The sequence below is a fragment of the Mus caroli genome, chromosome 9, assembly GCF_900094665.2.
Source record: "Mus caroli chromosome 9, CAROLI_EIJ_v1.1, whole genome shotgun sequence".
Classification (NCBI taxonomy): domain Eukaryota; kingdom Metazoa; phylum Chordata; class Mammalia; order Rodentia; family Muridae; genus Mus; species Mus caroli.
In genome coordinates this window covers 95,166,636-95,181,216 of record NC_034578.1, presented here as the reverse complement: position 1 = coordinate 95,181,216, position 14,581 = coordinate 95,166,636, and the positions used below count along the sequence as shown (strand labels likewise).

Sequence of the window (14,581 nt, the reverse complement as noted above, 5' to 3'; positions counted from 1 at the left end):
GAGAGGAGAGGAGAGGAGAGGAGAGGAGAGGAGAGAGGAGAGGAGAGGAGAGGACCTGGGTTCAATCATTAATACCTATTTAAAAGCTAGGCACAGCAATGCACATCTGTAAAGCCAGGGATTGGAGCTGGCGACAGGCTGATCCTAAGGGCTGACTGTCCAGCTACTCAAGTCAAAATGGGGTACTCCCTATTCAGTCAGAGCTCATGTCTCAAAAACTAAGGTGGAGGATTCAAGTGTGGTGGCGCATGCATTTAATACCAGCACTTGGGAGGCAGAGGCAGGTGGATTTCTTGATGGCCAGGCTGGTCTGCATACTGACTTCCAGAACAGCCAGGGCTATATAGAGAGATCCTATCTCCAAAAAACAACAAATAAATAAATAAATAAATAAATAAATAAATAGCCAACGTGAGGTGGGAGGTCTGGAAAGATGGCTCAATGGATAAGAGCATGTACCGCTATTACAGAGGACCCAAGTTCAGTTCTCGAACCCACACGAGACAGCTCACAATAGCAGGTAACTCCAGTTCCAGAGAATCTAATGGCCTCTTCCACAGGCACCCACACATATGCATGAATAGACATACAAACACAAAACACACACACACTTAAAAATAAGTCTAATATAGAACGAAGGTACAGAAAGATGTTAGAAGACATGTCCATCTCTGGTCTCTACATACATGTGCATGAGCAAGCCCTTGTACATGTGCACAAGCATACAAACACACACAAAAACACACACACTAACACACACATGCATGCATGTGCACACACAAAATTAACTTTTAAGAACAAATAGATTTGCAACAAACTAATTTTGAAAAGATTTTTGTGTGGGGTACCTCTTCTAACGTGGAGTTCTGGTTGGCAACAGTTTTGAATTCATCCCAAAACAGCTGTTTCAGCTTGTCTATCTCCCCATAAAGCTTGCTGCGTTCTTTTTCTTTCCATTCATCGAACTTTTTTTTAGCTTCCATTTCCCGCTGACGAGTCATCTCTAATTCCTACCCAAAAAAATAAAAGGCAGTATAATCATTGCTTCCCAGTTATGGCAAACATTTGCTGAGTACCAGCCAAGGCCTCCTCCATATGCATAACACTATGGCAATCCAAAGAACAGGCCACCCTCAGCCCCTGAAGTCTAGACCCAGAGTGATCCACTGCTGGACACGACTTATCTAAGCTGTAGACTCCCGTGAAGATAAGACTCATTTTCTCTTTCTTTTCAATCCCCAATAAATGCCTGCTAAGGCAATAAGTGACGAGCGATGACACGGGGAGGTGAAAAAGGCTAGAGTTTTCACTCTATAAATTTATTTATATTTGATACTTATAGTTCACGCCCACTAGCCTAGAATTCTGGAGTTTTCAAAACCAGCTCCAGTCTTTGTCCTCAGAGAGCCAAGTAACAGTGTGGCCCAAAACATTATGTTCAAGTTCAGATGCCTTCAGCATCCCTACGCAGAAGACCATGAATCTCTGCTGCACTTTTGGCCACACAGGTCTGGCAAAGTAGTTTGACCGTCCCTTCCAAAGTATAATCATGTCCCACATGGGAGAAGGTGGCCTTCTCTCTCTGACTTCCAGCTCAGGGAAACCGGTAGGAATTTGGTTCCTGTGGGAGTCTAGTGCATGGCTGCACAGGACACCCTGAGTCTCTCCTGCCATTTCCCTGCACTCTCACCTGGACCTGCCGCTGCCGCTCAGCCTCCCTCTGGGCTTCCAGCTCCCCTTGGGTCCACTTGAGCTTGGCCCGAAGCTCCTCCAGCACCTCCCCCAGTGGCTGTTCCTGCTTCTGCTTTCCTGGGGTCCACACAGGATGGGTGAAAGGGGGAAGAGTCATGAGCAAAAACTGCCCTAAGAACACATTTCCATAGTGCTGGGAAGATAGCACAGTGATTAAGACCAACTGCTGCTCTTCCAGAGAAACTGAGTTCAGTTCCTAGCATCCATGTTGTGTGGCTCACAACTGCCTATAACTCTAGGCATAGGGGGTCTGACACCCTCTTGTGGCCTCTGTAGGCACACACACACACACACACACACACACACAAAGACATAGGGCATATATACACAGAAACATACGCATAAATAAAAATAAATCGTAAAATAGAAAAAGAACAAATTTCCCTCTCCTTCTACTAAAACACTATTAAAAGACACACACGAATATTTACATACAAGAATGTCAATCCATCCTGTGCTACATAGTAAGGAAATTTTTGAGTTTCCCAGATATTCTGTACCACAATGTGAAAGAAACTGATGGTTACATCACGAAATTCTGTTCAGTCATTAAAAAATCATGTTTTCAAAGATGGTTTAGGGCTGGCAGTGCCGCACAAAGCACTGCTTTTGACCCCCATTACTGCGTGAGCAAGGCATAGCAGCATACACATACAACCCCAGTACCCAAAAAGTGGAGTCAGAGAGCCAGGAGTTCAAGACTACCCTCAGCTAGACTCAGCAGGTTCAAGACTAACTAAAAAAAAAACAAAAACAAAAAAACAGAAATTGTGGTATTCTCAAAAGAATTTTTATATACTTACAAATATATGCAGAAAAATATCAAAATAATAACTTCTGTGATAATGTCCTTTGTTTTTATCTTTCTTTTTCCTATATATCATTACATAGTTAAGTTTCCATAGCGAAGATATATTTTTACAAGAAAATAAAAAACCAACATTTAAGACATAGACTATTGCCGGGCAGTGGTGGCCTTTAATCCCAGCACTTGGGAGGCAGAGGCAGGCGGATTTCTAAGTTCGAGGTCAGCCTGGTCTACAAAGTGAGTTCCAGGACAGCCAGGACTATACAGAGAAACCCTGTCTCGAAAAACAAAAACAAAAACAAACAAACAAAAAAAGGACATAGACTATTTTCCTCAATAATCCCCAATATAGAATTATGAAGAGATATATAATAAGTACACAACTAAATGATACTGAATTAAGCTGTGTGTGTGTGTGTGTGTGTGTGTGTGTGTGTCTATCTGTCTAAGAACTGAACCTAGAACTACACTGCATACAAGCAAGTCCTATATTACTGAGCTACATTCTCCACTGCAAAAAAAAATGTAAGAGGATTACAATGATAGGAAATAACAATGTTTCCCTTAATGAGAACTTTATATGTATGTTATGCGGTTACTTCATTGTACAGACACTTCTGTTGAACGCAAAAAGCACATATAACTTTACAAGGACAGCACAAAGCCTTGTTACTCCTTTTGGAATCTGAAATGGTACAATTAAATAAAGTGATTAAGTCGTGATAAGCTCCGTACACAGAACAGCCAGAGAACTGGTCTGACTGCTCATTTGTCCCAGTCAGCCTCGGATTGCTACAGATGAGGCTACAGGGAGGCTAAAGGCCCTTATGAGTCACTGTCTGCTCCACACACAGTGAAGGGCACAAGCCAGAGGCTAAGTACTGGCCACTGTTCATGGAAAACTAAAACTAAACCTACCTGTCTGATGCCTCTTGTCCCCTACACAGGCAAGACTGCACAGGGCACCATGTGGGATCGCTAAGAGCAGGTCCACGCGCATGGGCCCCACACACCAAATCCTTGCCCAGCAGTTCCCCGATGAAGCCTGAACTCACCAACGTCTGCCATGCCTGCATGCCTGCGCTGGATGTGGCCCCGGAGAAAGGTGGCATTCATGAAGGTCTTGTCACACAAATGGCACTACACAGAAGAAAAGCAATTGGAAGGGCCAGATTAGATCCCCCAGACAGTGTGGAAATATCCTGTAGTGAAACTCTACCTCCACAGGGTCCATGGGCTGCCTCAGAAATAAAATGAATTTGAAGGGCCGGGAGTGGGTGAGACCCTAAGTTCAATTCCCCAACACCACAGAAAGACAGAAAGAACGATGGGAGTGGGAAGGGAAAGCAAACAGGAATCCTGATTTTTAGTCAACTATGAGGCCAATACCACCATGTGTCCCAGCCCCTATTACAACCGAATATAACCATGTCACTAAGTTCTAGTCACTATCTATGAGCAGAAACAGTGCATTTCTGAGGGTGACTTTTTTTAAAAAGCCCCAGTGGAGAACATAACTTTAATTGGAGCGCTTAGTAGGCAGAGACAGGCAGATCTCTGTGAGTTTAAGGCCAGTCTGATATACATAACAAGTTCCAGCCCAGCTAGGGCTACATCATGAGATCCAGCCTAAAAAAAAAAAAAAAAAAAAAAAAAGAAAAAGAAAAAGAAAAAGCTGGCAAGGAATGTAACTCCAAGGAGTTAGTGGACTTGAAGGATGGAATCAAGCAACTGTCTTAGGCCATGAGACACATAATAAGACTGGCAAAGCAAGAGATAAAGAACTGGATCACCGGTAACTGTCATTCCATACCAGTCCTGGGTTCCTAAATATAGCCAGCTTCTATAGGAACTTTGCCATCGATTCCAGTACAGTCTCAATAGATGGTACCTGAACTGACAGACTTGACGTGACAGAAACAAACCTCTAGTTGGAAGAGGAATGTAAGTTGGGTGGAACAGGGGACATTGTGCAAATCATTTTACTGTCCCGTTCCACACTAACAACCTTGTCCCCAAACTAGGGATCCCCTGAAAACCCAACTTAGCATAGACTGTAACTACATTCTAAAGCCTGGCCAGGTTAGATGTCTCAGCCTCCTTTTCTTGTGCAGTGGAGTCATGAACTATGTCTGAACGATGAAGTCGTTTTTCTAAAGTGAGCCCGCCTCCGTATACCACACCACATACTTAGTGATCATCCACCTGCCTCCACACGCCTGCCTTTACACAGGGCACTCTGCACGCCTACAAACTCTCCATTCTTATACATGTGCAAACACACCACCTTCCATACTCACATCCTTAGGCACATATACTACATAGCCTTCATCCATTCACATACACATCATTACAGTCTTTATATGTACAGACAGACATACTCATCCTTCACTCCCTCAAAGACACACACCATAAATATATCTTTATATTACACTTCTTAGCTGGGTCCATTATGGTAAGTCAGTACAAGCACAGATTATACAAGACATATGCTACAGACACAGATATCATAGACCCTTCAAGCATTTATATATATACATATATATGTATATATGCATATATATACACATATATACATTTAACACACCCACATGCACAGATGCAAACATCATATAGTCACACTTTTACACACCACACATGCATGCACAGGAGTACTTGTATACATTACCCTATACACTCCTCTCAGACACCCATTCTACACTTACACTGCATAGAACTCAATTAAGAATCCTCAGACTCTCAGAACATCATCTTTAATATCTGCTCCTAACTAATGAGAATGGCCTCCAGTACTTGTGTGGCCCAAGGCAGTGCCACTCAGCTGCCCTGGTGCCTCAGGTGCACAGCCCAGGCTCCCCTCAGCAAAGATTCCTCACCGTGTGGTAGCTGTGGGCACTCGTCTGCAGAAGCAGCTGCTGCAGGGTGCTGATCATCTTTCGCCTACGCCGGCTCTCCTCCCGAACGCCCTTGAGCTCATCGGCTTGGCGACCCAGCTCCTGCTGGCCACGCTGCTGCTGGCCCAGGCTGGCCTGCAGCCGTGCTTCCAGCTGCGCTACGCTGGCACTCAGGCAGTCCTGGCAATGCAGCAGGTACTCAATGATGAGCTGTGCCAGGCGCAGTACCTTGAGCAGCACCGGGTCCACCGGCTGCCTACAGTGGTTGCACACCTCCCCGTCCAGGTTACAGAAGGTGACGCCAGCAATGTTCTCCTGCAGCGTGGCCACGTCCAGCTCCCGGGCCACACGGTCCACGTCCACGGCACTGATTCGTCTCCAGTCTATGCTCTCACGGCGAGGCTGGAACTTGAAGGCGGGAAGCGTGTAGGCCCCGGACAGTGGGCCACTAAGGCCTTCAGCAGTGGCTGCTGGGTACTGCATGGGCAGGAGAGGCTCTGGGCTGACCACAGGGGTAGAATGCCACCAGGACCACGGGCCAAGGAGCTGAAAGAGGACCTGGAAAATAGAAGAATCCAAGTTACATGAAGTTCAAATGGTTGTACCTTCCATATTCCCACTCAGCAAAACCTTAGAGGACACAGTGAGGTTGTCTGTAGAGCAGCCGCTCAGTATGATGTACTATGCCAACCTGGCTACTGAGTGGGAAGGAAAGGTGAGCCTTCCCTTGCACAGAAATCTAAATCCTCTGCCTTGGACAAATCTCTTCTTCTTAAAACTCCCAAGTCTGGGGGGCTGGAGAGATGGCTCAGAGGTTACGAGCACTGGCTGCTCTTCCAAAGGCCCCGAGTTCAAATCCCAGCAACCACATGGTGGCTCACAACCATCCGTAATGAGATCTGATGCCCTCTTCAACAGAGCAACTGTGGTAGCGTCTGGCAAAGAATTTTGTCAAATGTATGAGAGGGTTTTTCTGCAATGCTATAGTTGGGATAAAGTCCAACAACTCTCCAGGAAGGGCAGAGCCATCGATTACCACAGCAGTGTCTTCCCATATACCCCATTCTACAATATGTGTGGACTACATTTCCCAGCATCCCCTGCAGCAAAGTGTGATCATGTGACTACGTTATTTCTGGTGGATTGTAACTGAAACAATATCCAGCCCAGTCAAGAGGGGCTTAAGAAAGCTGCTGCTATGTGTCTGCATAAATTGTGCTCAGTCTACGATGAACCTGTTTGTTTATCTGTTGTTTTTTTTCCCCTGCATTGTGGATTACACACAAGGCCTTATGCCTGCTAGGCAAACGCTCTAATGGGGACCTTCATTCCAAGCCCATTAACAGGTTAGAGCAGTCGTTCTCAACCTTTTGGTCTCGACCCCTTTAAGGGTCACATATCAGATACCCTGAATATCAGATATTTACATTATAATCCATAACTGTACCAAAATTATAGTTATGAAGTAGCAATGAAATAATTTTGTTTGGGGGTCAGCACAACACGAGGAACTGTATTAAGAAGGGGTTGCAGCATTGGGAAGGTTGGGAACCACTGGGCAAGAGAAAAGAGCTTTGGCTTGTTGTTGTTGTTGTTGTTATTGTTGTTTTTGCCATAAGACACAGGCTCTATTTGCTGTACTCTTGGGAGATATGCTTGAAAGTTTTTGGTCAAATTGCCAGAAGCTGGAATCATCTGAGAGTAAGGAAACACAATTAAGAAATGTCTCCATAAGATCAGTCTAGAGGCAAGCCTAGCCTGTAGGGCATTTTCTTAATTGATGATGGATGTGGATGGTCCCACCTACTATGGGTGGTACGACTTCTGGACACAAGATCCTGGAGTGTATAAGAAAGCAAACTCAGCAAGCGATTGGAGCAAGCCAGTAAGCAGCGTTCCTCCAAGAATAGTTTTGGCCCCTGCAGACTGAGACTAAAATGAGAAAAGATACACACCTCCCCATTTATCAAGTTCTCCCCAGCCTGTGTGATCCTGTCACTTAAATTCAATCCAAAGGCAGAGAAGAAAAGTGTCTTAGTCCTTGTCAACTTGACTGGGATTGGAGTCACCTAGGAGACACACCTCTCAGCTTATCTATGAGGGTGTTTCCAGAGAGCTTTATCCCAGGAGCAAAGCCACACCCACATGAGTCCCAGCCTGAGTAGGGCAGAATTCATTCTCTTGCATCCTGAGTGTGGAAGCAGTGATTAGCTACCTCACACCCCTACCACCATTTCCCATCAGCATGAGGGACTATATGTCAATCATCAGCCAAAAGAGGCCCTCCCTTCCTTAAACTACTCTTGTCAAATAGCTATTTGTTACAACAACGACAAAAGTAAGAACACAAAAAGGTCATAAAACTAACAACAACAACAAAAAGCCTTGAAGAAACAGTGGGTCTAAGTGGGCAGAGGAGGGGGAAAGGAAAGGTCCTGTCCCCTCTGAACTGCTGTCCTCGGGAAGACAGTGACAATGACCAGGCCAGCTCTATCAGCTTCCCAGGGACTATGAGAAGGAGTCGGGGGCAGGGGACAGGCTCAGAGGTAACACTGGCGTGCTGCATGCAATCTCTAAGTATGGATTTACAAATAGATATGGTACCTACCATTATCCCAATTCCACAAACCAAACTGGAATCTGAATGGGGAGTATGGCCTTCCCCCACTAGGGAAACCAGAGCTGAATTGCAGGTAAGCATGCACCTACCTGCCTCTGAAGTCTGTAGACGTTCAGCTACAAACAGCTACAGAGGTTGAACTATTCAGCCATGGTAAGGCTCTCCTCCTGGAAGATTCGCTTTGACCAGAGGCTGGCCCCCTTTTCCCTTAAGCCTCTAAATTCATCCATTCATAAAGTCTCCCTCTTTACTGTATGCCTGTTTGAACTTAGCCCACTGTTAGTATTGTAGGTACTGTGTAATGTATTGCCCACATCCCTGCTCCCCGCTTTGGGATTCAGTGTGACTACTGGCTGCAGACCTCTTTGGATGCTCCTCAGAATGGCCCCAGGCTGCCCTGAGCCTAGCTTTGCAGTTGGTATCCCTCCCCTTCCTTTCTCAGACACTCCTCCCAAAACAACATCACCCAGCATAAGACGACTGACTACATTTCTACCCCATACAATGTGTCAGGTAGCCATCGAAACAGGAGGTGGCTGACACGGCACTCACCATGCTTAGCTCCAGGTTGCAGCCTCACCACCAGAGCCTCAGAGACAGTTGCTCACAACAAGCCATGCCTCTGACAACAGCAGGTAACCAGGCATGCTGTGTACAAGGGTAACAGGACACCCACTTCCTGCCCTCATGGGCCTGAGAACCTCGCTCTTTAACTATTTAAGCTTTGGCCTCCGGTGTGTGCCAACAGTTCTCCCTCTAACGATAAGGCCACAGCTCTCCATCACCGGCTCGCTCCACTCTCCCCCTACCTCTGGTCGCTCCTGCCAGCCTTCCCGTTCAATAATGACTATTCCTCCTCCTTTCCTTTAAGGCAGGGGTCCAGGTACCCCCTGACGTTTCATCCACTGTTCACCTATGAACCATCTCTCAGTCCTGTGATCTCCTGAGGCTGAGCTCATACACCCACTGCTTCAGCTACTCTGGGCCTGCTCTTGACTGAGCCTTGGCTATCCCCAAGTAGCCAGGTCCTTTCTGCCTCTTGAGACTTTAGGACCCAACTCTGGGTCCAAAACTGCTTATATTTCAAACCCAACTTCCAACAGTGCCTAGAAAGTTGCATCAAATACAAGAAATGCCAAGTAGGACAGAAACTTCACAGCACACTTGATGACAGGCTGATTCTCTGCCTTTCTGTCTAGGACTCAGTAAAGCCATGATTCTCAGATTCCTCCACTTCCTTAGCCAACGACAGTGGCATCACCGAGAATGGGTTAGAACCCAGAACCAGGGCTAGAAGGCAGTACAGTTGGTAAGGTGCCTGCCCCCAGATGCATAAAAGCCTGCATTTGCATTCCCTAGAACACACATAAAAGCCAAGCACAGTAGCACGCACATGTAACCCTAGCAGGAGACAAACACGGCCAATCTAGCCAATTAGTGAGCTCTGGGTTCAGCAAGGGACCCTGTCTCCAATAACCAAGGTGGAGAGCCTCCCATTCATCAGGGGAAAGTATATACCACAGAATTCTGATGACCTGAGCTACAGCCCTGGGACCCCCATAAAGGTGGGAGGGGAAACTGACTCCATGAAGTTTTCCTCCGACCTCCACAGCATGCCATACCCCCTCCTCTACATCACACACACACACACACACACACACACACACACCAACAAACACCAAGGCAGAAAGCAGTAAAAGAAAAACCCTCTGTAGTAGAGTGCTGAGAATTATGGCAATAGGGAGAGTATTTCTCAAAACAATTCCTAGAGGCTAGAGGCTAGTTCAGCAGTTAAGAGGACTAGCTACTCTTACAGAGGACCCGGGTTCGAATCCCAGCACCCTCATGACAGCTCACAACTGTCTATAACTCCAGCTCCAGAGAATCTGATATCTTCTGGCCTCTGCAGGCATTAGGCAGGAATGTGGTGCACATACATACATACACATAAAATAAAAGTGTATTTTAAAAGGACAATTCCTAAAGGGCTGCCATCACGTCTGAGTCACAGAGGGAAAAAAAAAAGGATGTTTGCCCAAGGTCTAGAAGCTAGATTCAAACCCAAGCAATACAACTTCTCAGTCTTGGGCTGTCAGCCACTGCTTCTGCTTCTGCTGCCCCTCAGTATAGAGGACCCCCTGGTATTTCCTTCTGCTCCTCCTCAAGATGGACACGTGCTTCAAAGCTCTGTTCATCTTGACTGTCACCAGTGTCCAAATTTCCTGGCTCTTCTCTGGGACCCCAGAGCATGGAGCAACTCGGGTCCATGTCAGCAAATGATTCCTAAGCCTTGGGTTAGGTTTGGTTCCTGGAAGTCTGGGGCTTCTGGCTTCAAAGGGTAGACGAGGAGGGTGGGAATTCCTATAGATGATGATCTGAGGAGAGCAGCTATCATTTATCAAGCGCCTACATGCCAGGCTCAGCATCAGACTTTTTTTGTTTTTGTTTTTTCGAGACAGGGTCTCTCTGAATAGCTCTGGCTCTCCTGGAACTCACTCTGTAGACCAGGCTGGCCTCGAACTCAGAAATCCGCCTGCCTCTGCCTCCCAAGTGCCGGGATTAAAGGCGTTCCCCACCACACCAGGCAACACCAGACTTAAAAGATGCTATTTCTGTCTGACTCCACAAATCCGAGTCATACCAACCGCCCTCCCAACAATGGCAGAGGTGGCGTAGGAATGATACAAGATTGTTTCATTGTGTAAATACCTGAGGCTTCTCGTGCAGAATGGAGGGGCTGCCAGGGTTCACAGCAAATCATGACAGGGCCAGTGCTGGAGACCATAAACCCTCAGTGTATCTCGGCTACAAAGCTGGCTTCCTGGTAGGTATGGGTAGAAGACAAAGCCACATGACTATGTTGCTGGTTACCAAGAAACCACGCACCCCAGGGGCAGGAACGCCAGCCTTCTCCAGACTGAGTTATCAGTAGACTGTTTTCCCACATGTGGGACTAGGAACACAAGGCAGAGATGATTCACCGTCATTAGGAAAGCTGAGGCTCTTACCTGCCTCTACAGGTCTCGACGGGGTCCAGGGAAACTCCCTACTCCTACTTTATGCTGAGTGAGTGATTCAAATGGAGCTTTGCGCTAGTGAGCACGCCTGCTCCATTACTGAGAGCGTTCACTGCCCCCTGCAGCAATTCCACACTCAGACAGGCAGTGTTGACTACCTCCCAAGTCACCAGTCCCATGGGGAAACAAATCCCAGAAGCTGCGAGGCTCTTCTGCTCACCTGAATTCTGCCAAAGATAATATTGTCCAAACATCTGGGGTTTGGGTTTGTTTGTTTGTTTGTTTGTTCCTCTCATTTAAATTGCATCTCCATATTTTACTGTCTCTTTTTCTTCCTCAAAAATGAAACTAAGAGGAAAGTTTGGAAGGTGCCAGGCTTCTAAGGGGCTGTGGGCAATCATTGACAAACTTGCCCTAGCTTCCAAGCTACCTCCACAGCGCCTGCCCTGGGGAACTCCAGGCTTATCATTAGAGCTAATTGTCAGGGCTGCCAAGGAAACCTTCCCACAGTTTGCAAACATGCTCTCCACAGAGCAGAGGCAAGGGAGCACGGGAGCCCCTGATGGAAATGAGAGGGATCTGGGATTTTCCAGACTTCTTTTACAGACCCTGGTCTCGCTCTTAGGGTCTCTTGTTTTATTAAGTAAATGTTTTTAAAAATTAAAAACGAGGATCCATTTCCACTCTTAACTGTCTAGTCCAGGGGCTGCATCCGCTCTCAGAACTTCCAAGCAGCAAGAGAGAGATTCACAGCAGAGGCCCACTCTGCCTAGCAACTTTAAAACAGCTTCCTCTTAACTGCTTGTTGGTGTGGATGTGCTGGGAGGGACATAATGCAGGGCCTCACTAAGTAAGAGCCCTACCACTGAGCTACATCACCAGCTCCAAGGACTTAAGGGACCCCTGATAGGACAATCATATTCCAGGGCAGACCCTATGGTAGGACAGTCGGGCAGTGGTGGCGATTGCCTTTAATCCCAGCACTGGAGAGGCAGAGGCAGGTGGATCTCTGTGAGTTCCAGGCCAGCCAGGTCTCCATCAAAAAACAAACAAACAAATAAACACAAGTAGTGGGACAAGAAAATTGGACTGGGGGAGGAGGTCTCAAAGTTGGGGGGAGGGGGATGGGGAAGTGAGGGCCAGGCTATAATCACAATACATGTGAGAAATTCTCAAAGAATTCTTTTTTAAAAATTATAAAAGCTTACTATGAATTAGTGTCACAAATTTTTTTTTCTTTAAAACAAAAATGGAGGTGGGCTTTGACTGGTGGCTCATGGGAATATCTTAGAGAATAAGGCCTAGCACGACCTATTGTCCCCAGGTACAGAAGTGTCAAAAACAAACAAAACCTGCTCCACATCGGAAAGAAATCTAACAGACTGTACTGGGGTTTCTTGTCTATTAAAGCGCTGTTGCTTCCTAACAGAGCCTCTCCATCTTTATTCTGGACCAGACCCCGTCACTACAATCACCAGGCAAGTGACTGGCCAGTGTTGGGGCAAGTGGTTGTCTAGTCCTGCTGGCCACAACTGCCCCTTCTGCAAAGTGACCACAGGACATTCAGAACTGCCTACCAAGGGCTCCCCTTCTCTTCCTAAGTGTTCTGAGTGGCACAAATGAGAGAAGTTCAGCTCACAACTGCACAAGGTTTCTGCTCCCAGTTTAAGGCATGCATCTAAAACAGTGGTTCTCAACCTGTGGGTCGCGACCCCTGGGGAAATCTCAGATATTTTTCATGACCGATATTTACATTAACAAATTCATAACCGTAACGACATTACAGTTATGAAGCAGAATGAAATAACTTTATGGCTGGGGGAATCACTATAACATGAGGAACTGTATTAAAGGCCTGCAGCATTAGGAAGGTTCTATACTTTAATGATCTAAAACCATTTCCACAGGAGGGAGCAAGCAGACCCTTGGTGCTAGCAGACAGACAGACAACCTTCTCTGAGCAGGGTAGTTTTCCCCTGCCAGACCACACCTTGGAGAAGGAAGTAACCATCTTGCTGAACACTTACAGACAGATGGAAGAGCAGGGTTGGAACATCTCACACTCCCTAGGCCTAATCCTGTTAGAAACCAATTCCTGGAGACATGGCCAGGACAGCACCGGCCCTGGGTCCTTCAGGACCGTTGTGAAGGCAATCCTACCAGGCCCTGTCCTCTGATCCTGCCTGCTACACTCTTGCCCTGTGGACTTCTACTCTCATCCACCCCTAAGTCTGTGCTCCCGTTAAACTTCAGCCCGAGACCGGAAGCTGAGGAACCTAGACACGCAATCTTTATTTAAAAGTCATCTTGTTAGTAACCGAACCCCACTTCCCTACAGAACTTGGATCTGCAGTCCCTTAGATCGCTTTACTGTTTTCAAAAACTGCATTTCCCAAGACCACACTCCTGAAAACGCCGAGGGTTGGGTGTCAGACATCCCCCATTCCGTGCCTCCGTGCCTCCAGGCATGCGAGCTCTTCCCCCGCAGGGTACCTCAGTCCTGAACAATCCGAAGCCGCTGGGATGAAGGGATGGAGGCACAGGGAGCGGGACGTCGTGAGGCACCCTGGGCCACGCAGCTCCATTCCTCGCTTGGCTACCGCAGCTACTAAGGTTTAACCTGCGCGCGCAGCGGGCCGAGTAGCTCCGCCTGGAACCGCGCTCCCTCCGGCGGCTCCCGGCTGGATTCCAGACATAGTTTTCCTGGGAGGCCTGTGGCAGTCTGGGGGTCACCCGGAACAAGGGCCGGCGACTGGAGGTCTTAGAGGTTCCCACGTCCCGACTCACCCCATCCGCAAGTCCAGACTCACTCCATCTCCTACAGTGCAGCCCGAGGATGCTGCCAGCCGCGCAGACCCTACGCCTCTCTCCACTCCAGTAGCTCAGGCCTGGGGTCTGCGGTGCTTCCCACCCCAACCCCTACCCCCAGCCCATCCACCCACAGCAGAGGCGGAGCCTCTCGCCAGAGCCCGGGAACAGCTATTTTTAGAGTTGCAAGGGAGTGGGGGGTTGGGGGGAAGGAGGGAGTGCTGCTTTGAATTCGTTAAGGAAATCCAGCATCCAAGTTCCCAGGCCTTGATGAGCAGCAGGATAGACTCTGTCACCATCCCTTCACTTCACATCTCGCCCGTGGCAGGATGCAGCGACTGTTGGCAAGCCCGCAAAATTAAAGGAATTTGACCTGAGCCACATTAGGAGACCCATAGGTGTGCTCCGATTTGATCAGATGGCAATCCCTTATCCATTAACGTTGCCCAGAAAGCTCGGGCAGGAGTTGGGGGTATTATATTTTCTCTCCTGATTATAGATCCCTGCCCCCTTCTCGTTGGGACTCTCATCTCTGTGACTTTAAGTTCTAGGAGGGTTTGTTGTATCTTAGGGCCTTTCTCTCAACACAGCTTCAAAATGCCAAGCTCTGCATCTTGGGGACAGCAAGGACAAAAGCCCTGGGAATAAACGTTGCCAAGGGTGGGGAGAAACTCACATTTCT

General features: G+C 47.5%; 1 protein-coding gene across 5 annotated transcripts in view; it reads right to left on the bottom strand.

Annotated features, from left to right (window-relative positions):
• Dzip1l (DAZ interacting zinc finger protein 1 like) overlaps positions 1-13,978 on the bottom strand; it is a 39,498-nt gene extending 25,520 nt beyond the window's left edge. For 4 of the 5 annotated variants that reach the window (XM_021173016.2, XM_029481112.1, XM_029481111.1 and 1 more), the window contains exons 1-6: positions 13,879-13,978; positions 10,784-10,895; positions 5,437-6,012; positions 3,616-3,700; positions 1,691-1,809; positions 849-1,010 (exon numbers count right to left, since the gene is read on the bottom strand). In XM_021173016.2, coding sequence (XP_021028675.1) covers positions 849-1,010; positions 1,691-1,809; positions 3,616-3,700; positions 5,437-5,937 — 867 coding nt within the window. In that variant the 5' untranslated portion in view covers positions 5,938-6,012; positions 10,784-10,895; positions 13,879-13,978. Of the gene's footprint in view, positions 1-848; positions 1,011-1,690; positions 1,810-3,615; positions 3,701-5,436; positions 6,013-10,783; positions 10,896-13,584; positions 13,669-13,878 lie in introns of those variants that run through there. The other variant, XM_029481110.1, reaches the window with a different exon arrangement.
• Positions 13,979-14,581: the final 603 nt, after the last annotated feature.